This window comes from Diplotaxodon limnothrissa, linkage group LG5 (assembly GCF_057381915.1).
Source record: "Diplotaxodon limnothrissa isolate DT_005_m linkage group LG5, D_limnothrissa_male_GT1.1, whole genome shotgun sequence".
Classification (NCBI taxonomy): Eukaryota; Metazoa; Chordata; class Actinopteri; order Cichliformes; family Cichlidae; genus Diplotaxodon; species Diplotaxodon limnothrissa.
In genome coordinates this window covers 37866450-37892051 of record NC_140600.1, presented here as the reverse complement: position 1 = coordinate 37892051, position 25602 = coordinate 37866450, and the positions used below count along the sequence as shown (strand labels likewise).

Below are 25602 nucleotides of genomic sequence, written 5' to 3'. Positions count from 1 at the left end.
TGGAGAATGTAATAAGAAGTAACAGGTAGCAAAAGGGGGAGGAAATCTGGTGTAATGATGAGAAAATTCAAGCCACATCTACCGACTTTATTACAGGGAAATTGACTGCATGACTCGTCCCAGTCCCGGTAACCCCGTCACGAGGCTTCCTTTGGTAATTTAATTTATCCAAATTAATCAGGCCTTATTACTGACGCTTTGATCTCGGAGCCAAAGGAAGTGGCCTCTGTATCTCTTTGTAGTGCTACGGTTAATGTCAGCACGCTGGAAATGAAAGGTGCAACCGTAGTCCAGGTGTCTCTATAAATCAGCGACTGAAAGGTAAGGCCGCGGTATCTCAGGCTTTGAAGATGCTGGTGTTGTTCGGTCAGATGGCAGCATATTATGGGGCGCGAGCGACAGCCAAGAGACTGGGAAAACAGCAGGTTTATTGCCGGATTCAAGCCAATGCTCAATTATTTACCAAAGACCAAAAATATGTCAAATCAGTCTTTTATTTCAAAAGAACTCCAGAACAGACATTTATAAGAACAGGCAGAGAGAAGAAGGATATTATGAGTCAGCATGATGACCCAGAGCCCAGAGTCTGCGTTGGTATATCACTAAACAACATGGTAATTAAGTCAGCTGTTTCCGTTCGCCGGGGACTGGGCGGCGGCCTGCAGGGTCCTGCGGGCCATCTCCATCGCTCCTTCCTGGGTCTTGTTCCCGCCAATAAAGCCTCCGGCGTGGACAAAGATGCAGCCCTTGATCCCGCTGAGCTCCGACAGCGCTTCATCCCGAACACCACGCCACTCTTCTGGCAGCGACAGCCTGGGACAGGAGCACAGAAGGGCAGGTTGGTTTACAGATGGACACTGTGGTCTGCTGATCACTTCATGTTGCGCATTAGTTTTGCAAAAACAAAATGTACTGTACATTATGAAAAACAGCAAACTCTGGAGTTTAGGGTAAAAAACCCCAAAACAGAGTGATTAACAAAGTCATTTTACAGACAAAAACAAAATATATTTGCACTTCTTAAACTTTTCAAATTCTCCGTGGCTCATATGGTACTAAAGTGAAAATCTGCTTCACAAAACAAGAAATATGAACGTGAACTTGAGCTTTAACAAAGTCCTAAATATAAACTGACTGAAAGCATGAAGACAATACTAGAATATTAATCGGCAAAAGCTCAGAAAAATGCATTTTTATATGTATATTAGTTGGTTGTAACTCATTTCTTTCATAATTTCTGAATGTTTTTGCACAAACGCTTGGATTACTCTCATCCTTTCAGCTTTCATGCCTGCAGGGGTAGTGGTGCTATGTGCAGCCACTCTTGCACATAGCACCACTATAATGGGCACCGACAAATAGACCAATACAATAAAAAACAAAAAAAACACAATCAGCTTTATTCTCCTCCAGCAATGTGGAAAATCACACCTCAGTGCAGCGACTGGAGAGCCCTATGGTAGCGGAGTGGAGTCAAAAGGCAATCTCGCAAAGTGGGGGAAAGATTGGCTCTGCGATGGTTTACGAGCCGACCTGGAAAACTTGTCTCTGGATGGAGCACGCAGAGAAAATTCATAAAAATGTAGAACAGCTCATTTACCACCTACTGCAGGTAGCATACATCTTTCTACAGCCTTGCCAATCACACCTTACCTGTTATCTAGCGCGTGCGTTTATATCACTCTTTCCTTGACGGGGTTATTATCTCCATTATCTCAGACCCCTGTTCTCCTCAGAGGACTTTTATATTTAGCAATGTTTCATTCCGATTTAGGCCTGATTAAGCACTTCATTGTTCACCTTTCACCCACCGCCTGCTTCTGGAATAGACTTTAAATGCTTTTTAAAACGCCGAAATTCCCTAAAAGCGTCGGATGTCATACAAACCTTTGGCTCGTCTTTCTCTTTATCGCAAACTTGATGAATTATGGAACAGCACGGTCGAATTTGTCAGAAATAAAGTGACACGGTTGTCAAACGGTGCATCAGTTTGAAGCGAGCAAAGTGTTTTCTCTTGTTCTCTTTACTTTGAGCATTAACTGCCATTTTTCTATAACATCCATAATGATGAGAATGATTTGCATGTCGACTCCATTATGTCAAATCTTTTATCCCTAATAAGACTGCCATAGGACTACCTGGAGAGGCAAGCATGGCAAACCTATAATCCCCATTAAAGAATCAACCAATCGATAGCTGCACAGTGCGGCTGGAAAATGAGCTCTGAGGAAAGGTCAACAGGGCTGGTGATGAGGGAAGGAGTAGGAGGGGGCGGCTGATGTTGTTACAATAGGCCAGGAAGCTTTCGCTTGCGAGATGACCGGTCTAAAAATAAATCCACAATTAACAAATTAGCGTCTCATGAGAGAAGACCCCCTAAGACCTCAACTGAGACAGATAGTGGCAATTAGTGGGTCATTACAAAAATGTTACTTTAGAGTCGGAGACACATCCTCGAGACTTCATTACTGCATGTTTTCAGCGATATGAACGAAAGCGTGAACCTTCTGGTTCCTCACTGAGAACAGAACAAAAGGCACTTTTGTAGAAGCTGAAGTGCTGCATTTTTCTGCACCTTTACTCATCAATAACATGCACCAAATTCTGACCACAGATCTTCCACATTATACACATTTTTCCCTTCCACAATGTAAAATTTCTCTGCTTTTGAAGACAAATTAAATGGAATTATTCCCATTTTTTCTCCGAGGCATTTTCTCATATGATCCACTGTCATTTTATACCTGACATCGCTGCTTCATCTCGGAATTACAGACATGATTACAGATGACCAGCTCAATTTAATTATTTTTCAAGCAAAAATGTCATACAGTCTGGGTTTTGTTTTTTTGTTTGTCTTGCCCTTTGCTCATATGTTCAGATTTCAGACAAACTAAAGAGATCACCAGGAGACGGGTGATTGTGAAGGACATCAGTCATTATTTTCTGGCGCTTTATCGACTAAACTATCGACCAAAATAACAATCAGATGAAGTAGAAAGGATAAAGACATCGAGTCACAACCATCAGGTTCACCTCCAATACCGCGATACAGCAGGTAAATGTGGCAGCTGCCAGTGTGTATTTCCTGAAATAGAGGTATATGTTTCTGGCTCAGCTCATTCTGCTGTCAACCTACAGTATCATCCTATACAGCACATTTCCAAGCAAGGGCTGCTTTCACTCCCCTCTTCGTTCTCCCAGCTCACATTTACTTTGCACTACGATGCTGATAAAAATAGACCCTTTCCCCCCCAGGTGCAGTAGCAGGGACACAGGCGATAACAACACCCCTTCTGCAGAGTCGGCACAAGCCCGCTGGGAGAAAGCAGGCCACCCATAGAAAGAGCCATCTGGAGCTACGTTTTTATCCATCACACAAGCTATTGTTCCCATGTAGCGCCACACCAACCAGCATATTTGCATTAAATTAAATCTTTGAAGTGCTCCGCGACTACAAACAGGTGTCTTTTCTTTTTAGTCTTTGAAAGCGCGGCCGCCTGATGAGATTCTGGAGCAAAGTGGAAAAAAGTCTAACTGAGGGACCAGGCGAGGGAGGGGCGGAAGGTGTGAAAGGTGAGACAGCGAGATAGGGCGGAGGAGGGGGAGATAGAAGAGGACGTGGAGGCGGAGGAGGAGGTGGAGGAGGGGAAAAAAGGGATTAATGGGAAAAGAGCAAGACAAATGGGGGGGGGGGGGGGGACAAAATGGAGGAGTGTGATTATAGGACTGAGACAGAAATACTCTGCACAAAAAGAGCAAGAAGCACAAAAAACCCACTAATGGGATAATCAAAAGAAAAGAGGAGGAAAGGGGTGAGAGCAGCCACTGGTCAGGCCAGGAGTGAATCAGAAAGCTATTCCAGCGTCTTCCTGTCTCTGTAGGAATGATGTGTTCAGAAGGTCTCCCACTATTCTCAAGCAGTCAACAATGAGCCCCATCAAACCAAAAATAAAAGCACAAGGGCACATACTGCTGGAGGTAACAAGACATGTGGAAACAGAGGTCAGGTGGGCTTCACAGTGAGAGATACCTGAGACCACACAAGAAAAAAAAACCCCACACATGACAACAAAGAGAAAGACATGTAACAGATGTCATGTGTTCAAAACCAGGAGAGCTACTGCGTGAAGGACCAGAAAGATCATGTGACTGGTACGATTTCTGCTTTTTCCTTGTTTTTGATACTATTTATAAGCGCAATTTATTTAGCAACAACCATTTAGTGTACCGTATTTCCCGGACTACAAAGCGCACCCGAATATTAGCCGCACAAGCTAAAATCAGGGGAAAATCCTGTTTTGTACATACATTAGCCGCACCTGACTAAAGGCCGCAGGTGTTTCAATGTTGACTTATCATATGTAAGAGAATATGCACAAAGGGAATTGTCAGGAAAGAGATGGCTGTTTGGAGACACACCCCTTTTATTAATATTTTGAAAAACAAGTTATGGGTACATATTTGCATAACCTTTTAGGTATATGTACAAGTAGCGGTAATTACAAGTAGGAAACATGTACTGTGCTTCATAAATGAGTAACAAATGTAGTACATAACAGTAACCTACAGCACACCAGAAAAATAGATTCGGACTACCTTTTAGGCTCAGGTGCAGCGACACGGCTTTAACAAGAAGAAAAGTCAGTCATTCACCACCATCTTCCTGCCCACTAAAACCACCAAAGTCCTCTCCTCCAGTGTCGGATACAAACAGGCTCAGGATGGCTTCGTCATCCACTCTCAGCTTCTTTCCTTCGTTGTCACTTTCAAAACCAAAGAAATCCTCGTTGTCAGTGTCAGAGTCGAACACCCTCTGAAGGGCTGTGGCGGTGTCCTCCTCTCCATCATGCAGCATTCAGCCCTTCGAAATCCGTTGGTGATCATTGATGTTTTCACACTTTTCCACGCTGTCAGATTCCACCGGTGGAGTTGAGCATAACTTGCTTTTCGCATTGTTTTTCGTGCTACTTGTACGGCACTATGTTGTCTGGCGGATGGACACGTGACCAACACACCACTCTTGAACCCCGATACTGTGTGTCTGATCACATGCCCTTCCGCCAGGCAACGTAGTGCCGTACAACAGCGGAACAAACAAAACAAATCGTCTTACGATATGACAAAAATCATGGACAATCCATAGAAAAGCCGCACCTGACTAAAAGCCGCAGGGTTCAAAGCTTGTGGAAAAAGTAGCGGCTTATAGCCCGACTGTCAGAAGTGGGATCCTGACGAAGGTAGGCACTCGTCTTTTATTTTATAAGACTGTGTTATGCCTTTCTCAGTGATCCACATAGAAACGGGATACGCTGACGAGGCCTTCTTCAGTGGCCCACATAGTAACAAGTGGGATACACTGAGGAGCCTTCTTTAGTGGCCCACATAGAAACACAGGAAGTTGCCTGTTGTTTTGTAAATAAAAGCAGAAAGGACACAGGAAGTTGCCTGGGGTCATAAAACGAGAAGTTGCTCACTAAAAAGATAAAATTGCTAGCAAAAAAATCAAGTAACCTCAGGTGTGCCACAGCAAAAATAAAATACCTAACACCGACAATTACGGTATTTATGTTGTTCCTCTCTTTAATGTAGCTCTCACTGTCAGAGGCACATTTCTAATTTTATCTCATTACATCAATATCAGCATCAATTTACTATTCACTCTCAAATGCAGTATCACAGATGCATATTAAGTTGCTGCTAGAGGAGCAGCGATCAATCATCCAGGGACCAGAATCAGTCGATTTCCACTGTGTTTAGTCAAGACTGGTGACAGCTGGTCATCCGATTATGATCTGTGGCGTTTCATGCATGTGCACAAGCACACGTAAAGCCAATCTCTAACATTAGTGTGGAAACACTTTACTATGAGTAACGACTGAAAAACTGGCCAAATTAAACCACAGGGAGACCAGCATGAAAATGTTTGTACCAACAAACCCAGTCAGACACTTAAACCATCTTCACCCAGCAAAACACGGACATTATAAAGAAGCTAACAAAGGAAAAGTGGCTAAAGCTATCCAGAGCTCCAAACCAGCCGCTTCAGTGTGAGCCTCGGTATAAGCAAAGGATCAAAGTGGGTAAAAGCAGGGTTAATATCCTCCAATCTAGAGACGTTATAAACATACTAGAAAATGTATTCACTCACTTGCCTTCATAGACATGATCTTGAACAACATCCTATTCCTAATTCTCAGGGTTTAATATGACGTTCCCATCTGGCTCGCTGAGGTCAGGACTCTGTGCAGGCCAGTCGAGTTCTTCCACACCAAACTCGTTCAGCCATGTCTTTATGGACCTTGTGTGCAGTCATGTTGTTGCTGAAGCAGGGAGAGTTTCTTTTATTGGAATTAAGGGGGCAAGCCCAACTCCTGAAAAACAACCCCACACCATAATCCCACTCCACCACAACTCTACACTTGGCACAATGCAGTCAGATAAGTAATCCTGGCAACCGCCAATCCTGATTCATCGCGCCAGAGGAAAATGTCTCTAGTGATCTACAGTTTGTGCTTTTTTTTAAGGGAGCGAAATCCTGTAATTTACTACAGTTAATAACTTCTTTAATTAATAAATTAATATTCTGCATAGAAGAAAAGTTTATTTTTGTTTGTCACTTAAAGTATTTAGAAAGAAAACTGGAATCAGACAAAAACTATCAGCATCTCACACTTAGAAGGAAAGAAAGAGTCTTAATCTAGACAACAATCCCCAATTCTTCTTCAGTTCTCCACAAGCAATCCCCTCAAAACTCACACATAGCTTTTAGTCGTTGTCACAAAGGTCAGAGCTCAATTTATAACACAGTTTAAACATTTTGTAGCAGATATAACTCGATCTGACGTCTAAGAGGATTTACCAATTTTAGAGGATTAAAAAACAGATTGTGTTCACTTTGCACAAATTTCCTAACTCATTAGACGGTGTGTTCGATTAGTAAAACTTCTGTAACCACAAAATGCTTTCAGTAATGGAAGTGGTCTAGCTTTCCTGCTGAGTTTGTTGTCTGGATAAAATTGTATCTGACGTAGAAGAAACCGCCACCCAAAATCATCCGACGCGTTAAATGAAAAAAAGAAAAAAAATATTGAGCATGGCGCTAATTCAGACAGACGGTGAAGTCAAGCTCGGCTATAATACTGGCGGACCAGCTGAACACAACGCCAACTCACATCAGCCGATACACTTCTATACGTCCAACTGGCAAAGTTCTCCCACACCTCACACAGAGTGTGCAAATCGAGCTGCCTGCTCTGCTCTGCGACTGATTCTTGCAGCTTAAGATGAATAATTCTCATAACAGGTAAACAGAAATCTCACCTGTCCTTCCTTTCCCCTCGACTCATCCACTTGTGCCATAAACACTTGTAGTTTATTATTTATTCAGAATTTTTTCCTTGCATTTACTTTTATTCGCGTTAAGTTTATAAAGCTTTTTTATTTCATTTAAACAGGGCTTTTTACTTGTTCTTCCATTGAAAAAAGTTTAAGAGTCAATTACAATAAGTCAGCTGAGGTCAAAGAAGTCACCTGGATGAGTGACGAAACATTTCTCCCACTGAAAACGCTACGTCCAGATGAACAGGGATGAGTTATGTGTATATATAATTTGTCCTGTGTGTCTTTTGCCCCGTCTTCCTCCCCTCAACCCCAACCAGTCGTGGCTGATGGCTGCCCCTCCCTGAACCTGCTTCTGCTGAAGGGTTCTTCCTGTTAAAAGGGCGTTTTTTTTCTTCCTACTGTCACCAAGTACCTGCTCATAACAGGTTATATTATTGTTTTCTCTCTAATATTGTACCTAACAACATAAAGCCCATTGAGGTGACTGTTGTTGTGGTTTATATTCATAAAACTGAATGTAAAATTTAATTTTAATTTAATTGAATACAGCAGTGTTACAGGTGACCCTTCTTCACTCGCACACATGCACAGATACACAAACCTGCTGCAGAGAGCACATCAACCAAAGAATAAATAAACTTCTAATTAATTAACTACAGTTGATATAATCTTGTAAAATACTCTGACAACACGGTTTGCATATTGCTCTGTCACCAGACAAATACAAGCTGTAACAAGATGCGAGTCTAACAAACAGACTGGGAAACAAGATCAAAGAAAAACCCACATGCTAGAATCTATCCCCGAGGCAAAACTGCTCATCTTCACAGCTTTGTAAAGCGCAAATCGCTTCCAATACTCTTCCACCTAAGTCACTGCTTCTTAAGTGCACATGCTGACCACTTAGGGCTACCACTTTAAAAGCGCAGATCAATATCCAGCAGCTCATGTCAAGTAAACGAAACAGGGAAGGAACATCAATGCTGGAAAGATTTTCTGCACCAGGAGATTTTTTTGTCGCTAATGTCTCTGTTAGTACCTGGAAACAGGTTTTTGTGATTATGAACACATTTAACACGACTCTGGGAAACATGGACTCTGCAACCGTACGGCACCAAGCAGCTATAGAGACGAATATCTGGATAACGTCCAGGATCAGCCTAGTGTTTGCCATACTTTGGTGATTATGTGTGCTACATTCTGGGATTTAGGGCACAACACACCCACTACAGGACTCCAGTGGGCCCGCTAGTGACATTATTAGAACAGCATTGTAGGTCGGTCTGCGAGAAGCTCTTTGGGTAAACACTTTCCCCTCCAGAGATAAGAAGCACAGACGATAGGTGCTAATCATCTTTAAAAATTCACACAGGGGGTGTGGTGTTGTCATCACTGTCATTAGTGAGGGACCTGACAGGAACTCTAACATGGTTTAATAAGCCTAGCACTCTCATTTAAGTGCTAGGTTTGAGGATTCGGGTCATCTTTATTGCTAAAGTATGTCGAAATGCTGCTTATCACAACAGCAAAAATACCACCAGCTGCCAGTGCGACCACTCAGCCTCGTAGCACCTATGATATCAACCTGAAAATCTCACGTCACTTCGTTCTCGACTTATCGTGTTCTTAAAGTTTGGCATTGACGTTGCTCACCCACCCAATTAAACTGGTGCAAAAGGACAAACAGGAAAGGCATGTACATGTATGTCAGGCACAACTGACAGTGACTGAGCACATCTCTAAACTGTTGAGTGGCCTAAATGGTATTCATATTACAAAAGCATAGAAGCAGAAAATCAAAGGGGCTTTGTTGCTCAACAGAGCATCTCACTTTGATTCATGCTCACAAAAAAAATCTTGAAATCAAAGCATCTCTCCTACCAGTCAAACTGGCATGTGCTTTATATCTTTCAGTCTGCTGTATTGAAGCACTGGGTATAATTAAGAGCAGAAAAACACACAAGAAGCACCTGAGTGGGAGGGCTGTGCAGGTGGCTGTGCTGAGTTGTGTTTATATTTTTTTAAGTTCCTGGGAACAAAATCTTCGGCTTAAATAAAGTATCTTCCTCATTCTATAAACAACCATTTCTATCCTTGTAGGAGTCCGTCTCTCACCGGATAACACGTCAACCCTCCGTGAGCGGCTGTCACACGGTCCAGTAAGCATGAAAGTTAAATCATAGACCATTGTTTGTCTCTGTCACCGGAGCTCAACGCAACACGTTGAAAACTCTGAAGCTGTCATTGTGTTAAAAAAAAAATCCAGTGTGGAAAAATTTATTGTGCGTGACTCAGTTTCACAAAACCCCTGCGAGTTATGCATGCTCGACTTCTGCTGAAGGAACTCATGCAAGAGGTCTCCTCCACGCATGCGACTGAATGCTACAGCTAAAGCTGAAAAAAAGGTCCTCAAATGGTTTTCAATAACATTTTACTAAAAGATAACCTTAAAATTTACCTGTTCTGGAAAGTGTTGAGCCCAGCAGGGACACACTGGACCCTCCACTGTCCATTCTGGTCTGGGTAAAGGACAAACTTAATGGGCGTCTCCACGTGGAGCTCCTTCTCTAAGGCAAACAAATGCTCCTTCCAAGGACATCCACCCTGGGAAAAAAGGAGTACCTCTCCACTGGGATCTATCTGGAAACAAGAATAGAACAGGTGTAACACATGTGACTAATGTGCAAAAATCAAGGACAGACACAAAAGCCTGTGTCTGTGGAAAGCTTCACTGTATAAGAAAAGCAGCAGCATTTTAAACTCATTTTCACCGTAACTTGTGCTTCTTTTATAAGTGATAAATGTCTCCTTCAACTAAACAACAACAGTCCTGATACTCTCATCATTTTTGATAATATTTACAGTTTTCAAAACAAGACAGAAAATGCTCAGAATCAGAATTTAATAAAAAGCAATTAAAGAAATTAAATTAGATCTAAGGAGCACAAAACAAACTTTATTCACAGATTTTTATTAAAAATACTCAAACATGAAATTCTGCAGTGAGTTTCTCATTATGGGCTAACAGATCAGGTGTCCTACATCTGCTTTTTTCTTTTTTGTCTGGTCTGTGTTTAGATATTTTTTGCTGTTTAGCTTCATTTGTTTCCATATCAACCTCAAAGTCATATTTATTTAGTTTATTTAAACCACAGTCGGTGTCTCAGGGAAAACACCGACTGGGCCGCTGCCCCGAGTTGAGGAGTCTTATTGATGAGTGAGGAGCAGGAGATCGACAGATGGATTGGTGTGGTGTCAGCAGTAAATGCAAAGCTGATCTACATTCCCACCCTAGCCTATGGTTACGAGCTCTGGGTGGTGACTGAAAAAAGATGAGATTGTGAATATAAGCAGTGGAAATGAGCTTTCTCCATATGGTGGTGGGCTCAGCCTTAGAGACAGGGTGATTTTGGTCATTAGGGTGGCAAGTAGAGCTGCTACTCCACATTAAAGGATGCCTCCTGAATGTCTCCCAGGTGAGGTGTTCCAGGAAAGTCCGTAGGAGGCCCCAGGGCAGACCAGGGAGAGATTACATCTCTCGGATGGCTTTTTAACACCTCAGTGTCCCCCTGGAAGAGCAGGAGGAGGTGGAAGGGGAGAGGGACATCTGGGCATCTCTGCAAAGGCTACTCCCTCCGTGAACCAGATAACCATGAGAGTAATAAGAGGCCCACTGCTGCTGGTGCAAACAAATAAAGAAAACAAACAGAATGAAACAGAATGGGCAGCTTCGTACCTGATGCCTCTTCTTAACAGTTTCCTCCACGACCTCACGAGCTGGCAGCCAGGAGGACTTGTAGAAATCCAGACGGTCCAGGAACTCCTCCCCAACCATCTTCAGTGCCTTCTTGAAACCCTCCTAAGGATAAAATAGAGATTAAAATATGTGAGAATAAAGACATGTTGGATTTTTTGACAGCTGGCTAGACTTAAAACACTGATGTCACTTTAACAGAGAAAGAACTCTGTAGACTCAGCTGAACGCAGTATTCTTTTGATCATTTAGCTTCTTTCATCACTACTACAGCATCAGTTTGACATCAGCTACTTTACGTGAGACCGTGTACCAGACAAAACGGGGGTGATTAAGTCTTGTCTTACTACCTCCCTGCTGATCCCTGCAGCCCAAACCACAGCCCGATTTCACTCTCGCATAGTTTCACGAGCAGAAGCCCAAGAGGAGCATGTGAAAGAAAGCACGGCACAGATATCTCACACACAAACTCATGCGCACACACACACGCGGTATGTCATGCACAATCTGTATGCATCTGTTTGAGGGGGCTGCATTGGACCTGAGTATTAACAGTCATGGCTGGAGGAGATGAAAATCCATCAGGTTTTTCAATTATCGGCAGCAGCAAGTGCAGAGAGTGCAACAGGTCACTCTACCATTAAGTTGTCTACCAAACATTTTCCAGTTCAAATCTTTCTCAGTTTCCCATTTCACAGATATGGCTTCGCCTGCAGTGTTTGGAGGACATGAATTATAATCATGTGAAGTGGAACGTGAAAAAAAAAGAAACAAGAAACAAGCAGGTAACTTAAGGGGAAAAAAATGTTGGCATAGTCGACATATATGCATATCTAGGCTGTGGGTGAGTGTGCAGGAAACACTGATGAGAGACAGAAAATTCACACTCTGTTGGTCCTGCACAGCTCTCACAATGACCTCTGAGCACTGATTGCACCACACTGCACCTGTTTGCCCTCTTAAGACTATTTTGTAGTTTTGCTTCATCACAGGTTGCTCACTGTGTGTGATAATTAAATTTATCCCTTTTTTTATACTGGGGCACTACTGTGGAACAGCTGTCTGTTAAAATCGCAATTAATCCATGTTGCAAAGTATGCATGTTGCATTTTATTGTTGTATGTTTGCATTTGGATAATTATTTAGATTTTTTAAGTTCTCTTTTTTTAGTTTGTACTAATTATCTTTGCTTAAATTTTCCAATATTGTGTATCTGAGATGATGCTGCAAATCAGTAGGCTGAGATAACTAATCATCAATTATAAAATAAACTACCATTTTTTGATTAATAGTAAAACATTAGCAATTTTTCATGGAAAACAATACTCCATGCTCAGGTTTCTCCAATATGAAAATCGTCTGTATAGTGTTTTTGTTTGGGTTTTTTTACTTCTTGCATTTTATTGATTAAAAGGTTAAAACTCTACAGATCAACTGAGGTCATAAACAGGTATGTATTAAGTGCGCCAGTACATGCCAACGCTGCAGCATCGTCATTGGCCTATTCGTATTGTGGGCTGTGATGCTTTTTGCAATAGGGTCATTTTACCCCCATTGCTAGGCGGTTGCTAGGCGACATGATGACATTATAATATATCACATATAATTAAGCTTTTGTGTCAATAAATGATAGGATGCTTTCATAGGGTCTTGTCGGTGTAAAAAGGCAAAAAAAACAGGTCATTTCAGCACGTTGCTAGGTGATTGCTAGGCAACCTGATGCCATCATAATATATGATGTATAACTGAAGTTTTGTGGATATAAATTAGATGTTATTGTAGGGTGTTCTAAGTGCACAGAGGTTAAAAACAGGTCATTTTAGCAAACTTCTCGGTAGCTGATGGGCACTGTGATGGCATTATAAAGCATCATGCATAATTCAGCTATTGGGGATATAAATGAAACTGAAATTAAAATGATAGGCAGGCATTATAAGGTGTTTTAGGTGCATAAAAGCTACTTTCTGTTGTTTCTTTATTCACAAGGGTTCAGCACAGTGGGCAGCGAGTTTTGATTTGTATTTTTTATAACTTCTTTTAACCAGAATCCCTTCCTGAAGCAGTGTTTAAGGGATTTGCGTCAACTTGAACAAGTGAATGTGATTGAACCGGTGATCTTTTTCACATTAGGCACAACTGTAAAACCACAATGGACCCACAATAATGCTTTATAGGTGGATAAATGCTAAAACTGGTACATTTTATGAAAAAAATATGGGAAAGGGATTTAGGGTCTACAGGGGATGAAGATACGTGGGATTCTATACTGTCGAATAATGGATTATACATTAGGGAAGCCAGAATACAAAATGTTTAATAGATATTATTATACTCCTTCAAGGCTTATAAAATAGGTGCTGGTAGAGATGACCCATGTTGGAAATTCCAACAAGCTAAAGATACTTTGATACATGCCCTCTGGGAATGCCAGCTGGTTTTTCCAGTTTGGAACAGTGTATTGAATTATATGCAGGCATGGATACCTTGTAACTTGCCCAGATCACCTAAATTATGTCTACTAGGAGACAAAGGAGAGGTGCCACAGTTAAACATCAGTTTAGAGTGTTAAGCGCTGCATTGGTAACATGTGCCCGTGTCATTTTGGAATATTTGAAGGACTCCCATACTCCAACGCTTAAAATGTGGAAAGAAAAAATGATTGGGAATGTTGCTGGAGAAAAGATGTTGGGAAGGTTACATTACGCGACTGAAGCTTTGGTGGAACAATGGGACAATTTTTCCACCCACATGTCTGCCTGACTTGGAAATTCCAGATTAATGCAACAGATGTTAAAACCTCTTCGTTTTTTTGTTTTTGTTATTTTTTGTTGTATTTTTGTGTTTGTTAGAAAATGCAAAATTTAATAATTATTTGAATTTAAAAAAAATGCTAGGTAGCTGCTAGGCAACATCGTAATGCCTGATGTAGCTAAGAACCTTCAGGGACCTGAGATGTACCTGTGTGCCAATTTTGGTCGCTCATCTCCTGATGGTCTGAGAGGAGATCAGGGACAAAGACACAGACAGAGAGATATTTTGTGTATTATAAAAGAGAACTGTTCTGAGGACATTAAAGTGAAGAGAAAGATGCTGACTTGTCTGCATGCCACAGTTATACAGTCTTATATTAGCTCATTTTACTGCATTAGGCTGAGAAACGGTGAGCTTTGCTGTGGAAATCCAGGCAATGATAAACAAATAATAACTATAATTAATCCCATATAAGAGATGCGAAGTCACACACATGTCAAAAGCCACCTTCTGTCCTGGTATAGAGTACAGCTGCACTCACATGTACTCACCTCAGTATCCTGATCTGTGCTGTTCCAGCGTGGATTCAGGTGTGAGACACGTGCGCTCAGCGTGGTGGAGATGCTGTACCGGGCCTCCCCATCATACTGTGAGATGCCGTTGTCAACAGCATCCACCTCCTCCACAAAGTTCTCATACAGCTGTAAGCACATGATAGAGGCACGTGGCGGCAGAGGTTGTCAATCTGTTATGGCATCAGAATCAGCTGTTTCGTGTTTACACTTATTCCAAGCATAAAATCAGAGTAGTAAAAAAAGACAAAGCTTTTTCAAGAAGAATGCATGGAAAGGAATTAAACCCACAGGATATGTGTAGTTACAGAAAATATTAAACCTAAATGAAATAGGAAAAAAGCTGTTACTTCACAAATCCCCGAAAATACTGTACGAGCAGATGAACTGGAACAGCCATATTAAATGATAAAAATTCAACTTCACTGGAAGGTCATTCATGCAAGAGCTGACATTTTACAAGTGACTTATCAGTGGAGCTAAGCTCTGAGGCAAAACTCGATGTTTAGTTTGTCGGAACTGGCTAAGGACATGACATTCAGCATCCTAAAATACGTAGCGCCCGAGCCATGAGTAAAAGGATTACTCGGGGCTTTAAACAAACTGACACATCAAAAGAAAAATGATATCATGAGTTAATAGTGCTAATATTTATAGTGACCCAAGATTTGGCTGGCTTAATGTGCCCGACCATTAAAACACAATGGATGCCAAGGCCTCCTGCTGGCCAAGCTGTCTAAAATGCAAGAAACTGAACTCTGTTTAAATCTGGCTAAAAGACTTTGTCGTGTCCTTTTATATCTGTTCACACTCTACTGCCAACTGTGGGATGAAGGCAAATCCCAAAAAGTGTCCTAGTTTGTGCTTTTAAATCTACAGTTGTGGTCAGAGGTTTCATGGGTATAAATGTGACGGTAATTTGGAGAATTTGATCATTTCTGTGAACTGTTCTTTTTCCACTGTGGAATGATTGTACTACAAATGCACACAGGGTCAAATATATAAATACACTTCCACTAATATCTGGTTAAATGTCCCTTAACAAGTTGCACTTTTGGCAGCCATGAACAAGCTTCTGGTATATTTCTGGCTGGATATTTGACCACGCGTCGTGGCAGAATCAGTAGATTTCATATAAACTGTCTGGTTTCCTGGCACGAACCCAGCGTAGTCTGCCAACTGTCAAGAGGCTCGAGTTCAGGTTAGCCTGCTTTAGCCTTTCCAAAACCACAGTACTCAACTGTATCCAAGTTTTAACTTTTTGGCTGTTGAGTTGAGGTGATGCTGAAGAATTTCAAGTTATTCCTTATTGATGTTTCTATCCACGTTGTGTAATGTACCAAAACCTCTGGCAACAAACAACCCAGAGCATGATGCTACCACCACCATGCTTGACAGATGGCTCAGTGTTCTCAGGTTTCTCAAGCCTAACCTTTACACCTCCATGTATTCCTTTTGTCATTGTTGCCTGATAGCTCAATCTTTGTCTTGTCTGACCAATGAGTGCTGTCAAACAAATCATTTTTATGCTGACATAGAGAAACTACCAGTTGTAGCCAATCGCTCATTTAAAAGCCTTTGGCACTGTCTTTTAACTTGACACTGTGGAACCATCAGCACCCCCCTATTAAAATATTTAAGTCAGTTTATGGATATATCTGAGCTTGTGTGGATTGCAGAAAATCCAAAAATAAACTCAAAACACTGGCATATGTAAGCGTAGAAATGGATGATCTGGCCAAATAGTCAAATGATAACATTTTGATAACATTTTCTAAATCACAACTCTCTTAAGATTTAGCTTAGAGCAGATGATCTCTTTGATTCGAGGCTAAAGGGTTCATTCACAAGCATATCCATCCTGTTTCCCCTCTGACCTTACTGCTAAAGATATTATCATAAATGGTGAATTGTGTCTCAGTGTCCCAACACTACAGATCGTTTCACACGATTCTGTCTTTAGTTTTCAAAATAACCGACAGAAGATGAAGAACGCATCCAACCCTATTGTTTATGTATAATAGGACAGTTTGGAAGGATTTCAGGATGCAATCTGCACAATTCTTCTGAAAAGCAAAATACACGCCAAATTAGGATGCTGTGTCCCTTATTTTCTATTATAATTTTGTAATTGACAAGCTTGCCCACTTAATAGATTTTTGTAATCTCCCTCTTCCAGCTTTATCGTGAAATTAACAATGTTCAGGTTCCACTCACCAGCTGAGAAAATGTTTTTTTTGGCACAAGTGGACCAGTGGAAAACACATTTTCAATGGCGTGTTTATTTTGTGAATAAACATACAATCGGTAGAAATCCACTGCCTGCTATAAATCTGTCATCTTTTTCCTCTCACCTTGTCATAGAGCACTTCCAGCTGCCTGTCGTCCTCCTTCAGCTGCGTGAGCTGCGACAGCACTCGATGGCCAAAGTGCAGGTAGACCAGGCCGGCAGAGCTGAGCTTGGTCAGCCATGGCTTCTCTGGACAGAGGCTGTTGAAGGTGTCTGAAAAGGTCCTGAACAACAGGAAGAAAATGTGTTTATTAGTCTTTGCCTTTGAAAACTTTACCATATATACTGTGTAGCGAGAGAAGAACGGATTATTTATTTAAAAACCAAAACTTGTGATATTCATATTTTGTTCTAAAGGCCAATCACTAGACTTTTTTTCTGCTCATAACAAATAATTCATATTTTTTTCTCCTCTTCAGCAAAATACTGCATCTAGCCATGTGCTTGAAATTATCAATAATGACGCACTGGTTTGTAAGTGTGAGCTCACATAACCACTGGAGGCCTCTCAGACACGTGCTGAGATGGGTGGGCTCCAGCACAGAGTCACTGCTGGTCATTTAATTCAGGCTTAATTAGGATGCTCGGGCAGCAGCACAGCGGAAAACCGACCATCAAATGAATGAGTGACATACTAGGGAAGTAGGGGGTAATCACAGCCATTAAAGGGCTAATTGGCCGTGCAGAGGCATTTCTATGCTGACGATCATAAAATGGAAGTGAATGAGAGAGAGGAAAATGACAATCTGAAACGAAGAACGGCTAAAAGAAAAAACACTTACGAAGAAAAAGTCATCAAGCTGTTTGTGTGAAGTCAAGATCAAGCAACATCTCGCTGCATTAAAATGGGACAGTTCAGCTGAGCGCTGGTGATATTTAGGCATAAATTAAGTTTTATTTAAACATAATTAACATATAGTGTGCTTCACATACTGCACCAGCTGCACCACTTAATGTTGCTGATGTCTCTCTGTGTCATTAGAGGAAATTCACTTATTCAGAATTATGCAGATGAATTTGTCACTGATACCTCCAGGAGCTGGACTACAAACCGACTCCAAAGTAGCCTCAATGCCTCATTACAACCGTGTTTAACCCCAAATGTAAATGTTGCCTACAAAACACTGATTACAGCACATTAACTCAAAATACTTTTAGATTAACTTAACTCAGACCTTATTAGTGAATTTCTCTTTTTCTTTAGTGACTTAAATTACTGTAGAAACTTGGAGATGTTTTGATAAAGATTCAAACTGTCTCCAGGTTTTGCCTCCCGTGGTGGACATTTTGAACAAAAACGGTCGTTCAGATCATCTCAAAGTGGAAGGGGCACCTAAATTATGTGTTTTTGTATTTGGTCAGTGTCAGAAACTCTGATGCAGACTCGAAAGACAAAGACTTGCAGTTCACAATGTCATCTAATGCATCTAATTCTGTCGCTTCCAACAAAATTGCTTAATCAGGACTTAATACACACAACCTAAGGAGATTAAAAATTTCCTCAGACAAACAGGATATATGGAGACTTGGATTAAAAGTGCCTCATTATATTTTCTCCCACTAACCCGAAAGAAACAGAAATATCTTTCATATTCAGATATGTAATATGTTGAATATGTAATCAGACAATTGTTATCTAAGTACTTTGATTTATTCTTCATGTTAGAGTTGTCTTTTTTACTAACTGCTCAGCTCATTTTTGTGACACACACCATATCTGTGCAACACGCTGGAGAGAGCAGCACCTCACCCTGCTTTTTTAAACCAGCCTCTCCGGGAAGAAAACACATTAAAGAGATTTGTTTTCATTTTACTCTGATGCGATTATTTTCCATATATTCCTGATAATAATAACAGAACCAGAACGTCAGTGTCGTAGCGGCTCATCCGGCTTATCCTCCATCTAAATTCACAGGTTACTGTAATGTGTGAAGTACACAAGGAAAGTGGAGTTTTCTTGTCACTGGTTGGCTGTATTGTACAAAATAATGAGAATTAATGCCATTACTCTAGGAGCAGCAATTCTTGTGAACATGGAAAAATGTCCATAAAATGCTGGATATTACCTCGACTTTACAGCTTGTACGAGGATGAATTCTGACCAATGCTACAGCAGGAGGAGTGACGCTCTTGAATTGTGGAAATACAGATGACAGAAAGACTTACAGAGCTGTTTGGTGTTGGTGTGGTTTGATTTGTCCACTTCTTTTCAAATCTGCTGGATGCTCCTTTTTTTAAGTTATCCATGTCATTGAACACCAAGATGTACTTATTTTTCGGATTGTTTCTGTGCATAACTATAATTCACAACACATGAAAATACAGCAAGAAATGTAGTGACTCGGCTCAAACACTGTTTAAAAAGAATACTATTACTTGGTAATTTCCCAGTTTCCTGTGCGGTATAATACCTGATGGAAAATGAGGGCTGGGAAGAGAGATAATGTCTAAGAGCAAATTTTGCCCGTTTGTGGGGTTTTTTGAAAGGCAGATAGTAAACAAGGAAATGCATTTTCATTTATAGCCAACTGTAAACAAATAATAGAACAGACTCAATAGTTTAAGTCTCAGAGAGCTTCAGATAGTAAATGATCTATGGGGCATTGCTGATTACACTTTTCCCATCGAATGAGTTCAGCAAGAGTTGTTAAGTCAACTCAGTGCATTGCAGTAACGGTGATTTAATTTAAAAATTGTTGTACTTTTGAGAGGCAAGCACCAATGACTCCATACATTTGCACTAGGGCTGGGCGATATATCGAGTTTTTTAAAAATATCGATATATTTTCATACGAGATATAAGATGTGGCAATATCGTTTATATCGATATAGCCTATGTTACGTTATAATTATACTTGTGGAGCCGCAGGTTTGCCTCTCTTTCGTCCACTTTTGTCTCTACGCAACGTTACTCGGCCTCGCCTCTCCTTCACTGAACACAACTCCGCCTCCCCCATAGCTTCACCTGCAGGCAATGACAAGATGAAAGCGGAAAATCTCCGTTAGCGAGTTACCGCGGATGGCCCCGTGCGTGGGGCTGGACGGCGTCAACGTGTTAGCGAGCTAACCGCGCTAACGACATGCAGCCCAGAGGGGCTGCACGGCCTAAAATCCTTTCATTTTCTCAAAACTCGACAGTGCGCCTTATGTATGAATTCTGGTTGTGCTTACTGACCGCGAACCGATTTTATGTGGTACACAGCGCTCAGCAATCTGTCAAAAAATGTTTTAATATGACTTTGCTAAGCTACGGAGCTGCACGGCTTGATGTCGGAGGATTACGGCTACCGGGGAGGAGCCTCGCGGAGTGATACGTACTGTGTGTGTATAAGGACCACAAATGGCACCTGTTTAGAGACGTGGTGCAGCTGTGAAATCTGTCTCTTTGTTATTACGCTCAGCGTCTATTAGTTTACATTTTGACTGCACAATTGTGAGCTTTTTGTTATGCACAAAAACAACATTGTTTTCTTTTATTTATGGACCATGATTATTTAATAAATGCTGATAATTTATTTTTGAGTAATTTCTTCATGTACATCTACGCTGTATGTAAATAAAAGTGCCCGTGTGACATCTGGGACACAGTGTGACTAAGAACTCTCTTTTTGTTCTTAACTTATGGCTTAAAAAAAAAATCGAGATATATATCTTATATCGCCATCCAGCTAAAAAATATCGAGATATGAATTTTGGGTCATATCGCCCAGCCCTAATTTGCACCATTACTGTCCATAAATTCATTCATTTTCTTCCATTTATTGAATTCAGGGTCACTGTTGGACTGCAGCTTATTCCAACTCACATAGAGCAACGGCAATGTTTTTATACATTAGTATGTACAGAGTACAGCCTGAACAGGCTGCCAATCTATTGTAGAATTACAATAAAGGGCTTTTCTATTCTATTCTAGAAAGGCTCATCTTGCTGGTGGATTTGAAACTAAGACCTTCTTGCTGTGAGGTGACAGTGCTAACCACCATGCCACCACCATTACTGATATTCATATTTAGACCCAAATGCAGACATTATTACAGTAGATCAATCCCAAATATTAAATAACTGATCAACATTTGGTCACATTATAATGCAGTGGTCCCCAACCCCCTGGGGTTTTCAGGGTTTCCCTGGGTCTTTTCCCGTGTTGTAATTGAAAGAAATATTTCTGCGTTACCACAGCAACCAGAGAGCGTTAAAGGGCAGAGAGGAGGATGTTACTTTCAATATTGTTGGTGCATTTCAGGAGGATGCTGCTAATAAAGTTATACAATTACATTGTGAATTTGCGTTTATCACTATATTTACAAACTACCAAATACCAGTTTTTGTCTCGGTCGTATCGTTTTATTTTGTTGCATTTATCCGCGACACATTAAAGTCCGGTCCGTGAAAATATTGTCTGACATTAAATCGGTCCGTGGCGCAAAAAAGGCTGGGGACCGCTGTTATAATGCACTGAAGATATGCAATAAATACATGGGAGAAGGAAAGCTGCAGTATCCAAAAATCATTTTTCCTACATTGTTAAAGGTCCAAATTCAGTGAGAGTAGCAGTCAAATCAGCAAAAAAGGTTTTCCTTTTGCTGTTTATGACAAGCTGCAAAATGCAGAGCATGTTTGTCACCGCTGAAAAATATGTTTACTCACCTATAATTCTTTGTTAAGTCAAAGCAGTGAGTGAGCCGAGCATAAGCAACCAATCTTAATAATTTAACTGGGTATATATTTCTTAGCCTTCAAATTTATAAAATGTATTTTTAAACATTTTCTAATTAGTAGTCATTTGATATTTGTAAATATATTTATATATAATAACCACAGGTCCTTTAATGACTTGCACTCTTGTAATTGCATGCTATTTTATTTGACAGAATGTGTCTGCGATTCATTGGTACTGCTGTCAGCTCAATCTGTATGCTGTCACAAGTGAAATTGAAATGAGGACTACAGTTGTTCTCGCCAGCTCCTTCTCTAACTTCCTGTCGCACCAATCCCACTTACATTCATCTGTGCCATCACAACCATCTTGCCCCCCATCCGGGCATGTGAGTGACAGCCACAGCCTCCTGTGGCCCCGACAGCACTGCTGCAGCCTCTGTGCCTCGTGAACCGACAGCAGGGGGGCGTTCAATTCAAGGAGCGCTAATTATCACTAACCGCCTGCGAGGAAGAGAGCCCTGGCATATCTTTATCGCCGTGGTCATAAAAGCTATGGCTGATTATCATCAGGACATTAAGCTGACAAGACACCTGGAATAGGCTGATTACTCAACGTGATGAGACGTAGACTGAATGCAATCATCAGGAAGAAATTCTACACAAAACACAGAGCCTGTTACCTTATGATTCATGCAATCAGGGTGCTTCAAAGATGTCAGAGCAGAAGCCACCCCGAAATGTAGTTTCTCATAATTAGAACTCAGATAATGAAAAGAAATCCCAAAGGCTGTACGATGACGATGTTAAAGTGGGAAAAATCCAGGCGTAATAATTCCGATAAATTATTTTGGCTTGCTGGAGACGGTGCGCCTCAGCGCTTGGAAGTGACTGGAGATTGGTGCGTGAGCTACTTTAAAGATTACGCTTCCTTCCATTGGTACATGCGTATATTAGAGTCTGACCGATATAGGATTGTTAAGTCTGATACCAATATTTGGTAATTTCAAAATCCAATAATCTGATATGTCAGCTGTTTCTACTTTTAGAAAAATAAAATCTAAACAGAGTGGCTGACAGGGAAATAGAGAGTTCCCTCTGTTGGACAAACTATGTAACATCAACACTCATAACATGGCTGAGTGGTGTTTCTCCTGAAGCTTCTTTATCTTTTAAAACATTCTTTTGTTGATCCTTAAAACTACCAATACAGACAGAAAACACGAACAGCTCAAAATGCAACACCATGTTTTTTACAGCACTTGGAACAAAGCAAGATTTTAATCTTAAACTTGAAGTCAAATTTTTCAGCTGGCATAAAATTAATCTGTGATATGATCCTGACCCTTACTGTTGATGAACAGTGAAGATTAATCTCTCCCCCAGTCTTAGTTCAGAGTACATAATATTTTAGAAATCTACAGCTATAAATTTCTCTCTTTTCAGCAGCTTACTGCCAGAACTGCACCTCTGATGGTGGTCATAGCGGTGCCTCTTTGGGTCAAACTCTCCTCCAACGTCCACAACAATGTCGCACTCCGCCAGCTGTGCAGGGTCCCTGGTGCGAATGATTTCTCCATCCTGTGCAGCAAACAAAAAGAAATGTATGTCAAACTAAATTAATAATAATTATTATTTTATTATTTGTTTACTTGTATAACACTTATCAACACCAACATTCAAAGTGCTTTCCAGAAACACAGGAAAAAAGAACAAACTAGCATGAAATTAAAACGATTAGTCTTTAAATGCGATGTGGGAACAGTTAACATGTTTCTGCCTGAGCATCTGAGGCTGCTTGGTGTTTGGTACGGGAACAGCAGTTTTAGTATATATTCTGGGCCCAGATCATGAAGGGCTTTTAAAGTAATGACTATAATCTGAAAATCAGTTCTAGAAGTAATGGCCCGCCAATGTAGAGTCATTAAGACTGGCGTAATATGTTCAGTGTTCTTGGTTCTTCTAAGAAGTCTGGCTGCTGAATTTTTCACCATCTGAAGTCGATTTAATGCTTTCTGATTGATACCTGTTAAAAGACCATTACAACAATCTCACCGGAGGGAAAAGAAAAAAAAAACACGTGAAAAATTAGACCATAGAAGCCCAGCCCTGTGTTTGGAGGTATACGTCAATTCAAATATGTAATCAAAATGTTTCTGTTAAACTGCGCATAAATCACAGACATGTAGAGGTAATCAAATATGGTATTTTTGTTACTAATATAAATTATAAAAATTACAAATATAAACAACAGAGTGCCACAAAACAACGGTACAGCTACGACAGGCTATAACCTGGGTTTGATCACAGGTTTTATTAGGGCAGTGCAGCAAATCTCTGATCAATATTATTTTATCACCCATATTAAGTATTTAGAGACAAAATGTGCTATTAGGTTGAGATTAACTTAATTTAAAACTCCCTCAAATGTTCTGCAAACCTGGCTACACACACAAAAAATGTATTTTTAGTTTATTCAGACCATAACACTGAAATGTGTGACATATTCACCGTATTACGTCTTATGCTGTAATCGTTTTTGCAATCCGTTTACACACAGCGCCCCCTTTTGGTGGTTTTTTTTTTTTTTTTGGCATTACACTGGATCCATCAACAGAAGACAAGATTAAGTGTTGTTTCCAAAAATGCAGATGTGGCTTTATCCTTACTGTGAGGACTTCCTGGGAGGATTTAAATTCTACCTAGCCAGTAACGATGAGCACAGTGATTACATTAAAAAAAATTCAAAGCACAGCGTGGAGTTAGCAATAACCCCAAACATGTTTCTATCAATCGGCAGCGTGCTGCACCCACCGAGTACTCGGGTAACTGCCGGAGGAAGAAACAAGCCAGAACCTCGTCGCAGTGGAAGGTCCCGTTGTGGGTTCCGATCTTTGTAACGGTCATGTTTTCGGTGCAGAGTCTCTTCGGCTCACTTGACATGTAGCGCGTTTCTCCGTTAGCAAAGTGCACGGGCGAACTAAAGCAGCTAACCCGCGAAAATACCCTTCGTGACACACCTGCTGTTTCACTGGTTACCAGAAAATATCTGTTTTTTGTTAATTTAAGCGCCAAAGAAAAAACACGCACGACCCACATCCAGAGAGTAATCCACGAGACGCGCCAATGGCGGACAGGTTTGACAGCCGGACCGGATGTGCTGCTCCTGTTTAGAGAACTAAAAATGCCGGGAGCATTTTTGTTGTTGTCACCATTGTTATCGTTGTGTTGTTTGCCTTTATGGGCTTAAATAACTCACGCAGACAGTGATAAACAACACTGGTGACAACAACACAGGTAATTAAAGCGATTACATTATCTCAGAAGCTCGTTTGCAGGAGAATGATTTTATGCTAGCTCAACTTGTGTACAGCAGAGGACGCTGCAGAGTTAAAAAAGCAGGACTTGGACACTGTATAGTGCACAAATAGTTAATTATGTACTACTGTACATGATTTATTTTATTTAAAAAGTATATTCTACAATTACATAATAATAAAAATATTATGTTAAATTTATAAGGATTCGCGGTTTCGTATTCTCATACAAAATAGATATTTGTCAATGAGAGAGGAAAGAAAAGATACAAGGAGGTGAAGTGAAGGTGGAATAGTTTAAATGTCTGGGGTCAACTATCAAAAGCAGGGGACAGTGCACAAGAGAGGTGAAGCAGAGAGTGCAGGCAGGGTGGAGAGGGTGTAGGTGATTTGTGAGAGAAGGATGGTAGCAAGATTCAAAGGAAATGTTTACAAGATTGTAATGAGACGTGCTGGAGAAGGTGGCAGTGATAAAATGACAGGAGGCAGAGATTAAGACTTTCAGGCCTATAGTGTGAGGTAGTGCAATAAATAAATAAAAATCGTCTCATATCTATTTTTTATGTTTAGCACTATTTGATATTTACAGCAGTGATGAAAATTTAAATAAGTAAATGGAGTTTAAAAAAAATGTAAAAGAAATGAGACAGAGATTGTGCAAAAGAGTATAGAAATGGCATTAGAAGATAATAACGTGCACACTTTAAATCTAAGAAACAGAAGCAGGAAGGTAAACTACAGAAATGTGATGGGGCTCCGGTTGAGCAGCTTGGACACAAAGTTACAGAGGCAAGGCTGAGACTGTTTGGACATGTACAGAAGAGGGATAGTGTACACTGTTCAGTGGATCCTGAAGATGGAGATGTAGGCAGGAGGAAAACAGGTTGAAGAACCAATAGAACAAGAAGATTAAATAAA

The 25602-nt window shown here is 40.7% G+C and overlaps 1 protein-coding gene across 1 annotated transcript; it reads right to left on the bottom strand.

Annotated features, from left to right (window-relative positions):
* Positions 1–515: 515 nt before the first annotated feature.
* myg1 (myg1 exonuclease) lies at positions 516–24503 on the bottom strand. The gene is made up of 7 exons (XM_085354724.1): positions 24182–24503; positions 22836–22948; positions 16776–16935; positions 14401–14550; positions 11081–11203; positions 9803–9984; positions 516–813 (listed from the first exon to the last, which is right to left on the bottom strand). Exons 1-7 carry the CDS (start codon positions 24464–24466, stop codon positions 624–626), a joined length of 1203 nt encoding a protein of 400 aa, XP_085210850.1. The 5' UTR covers positions 24467–24503; the 3' UTR covers positions 516–623.
* Positions 24504–25602: the final 1099 nt, after the last annotated feature.

Coding starts and splice junctions, on each gene's coding strand:
- myg1 (XM_085354724.1), bottom strand. CDS start 24,466: ATGTGGGTCGTGCGTGTTTTTTCTTTGGCGCTTAAATTAACAAAAAAC. Junction 22,949..24,181: donor GGCAGTTACCCGAGTACTCG/GTGGGTGCAGCA, acceptor TTTGCTGCACAG/GATGGAGAAATCATTCGCAC. Junction 16,936..22,835: donor CGCTATGACCACCATCAGAG/GTGCAGTTCTGG, acceptor CCTGTTGTTCAG/GACCTTTTCAGACACCTTCA.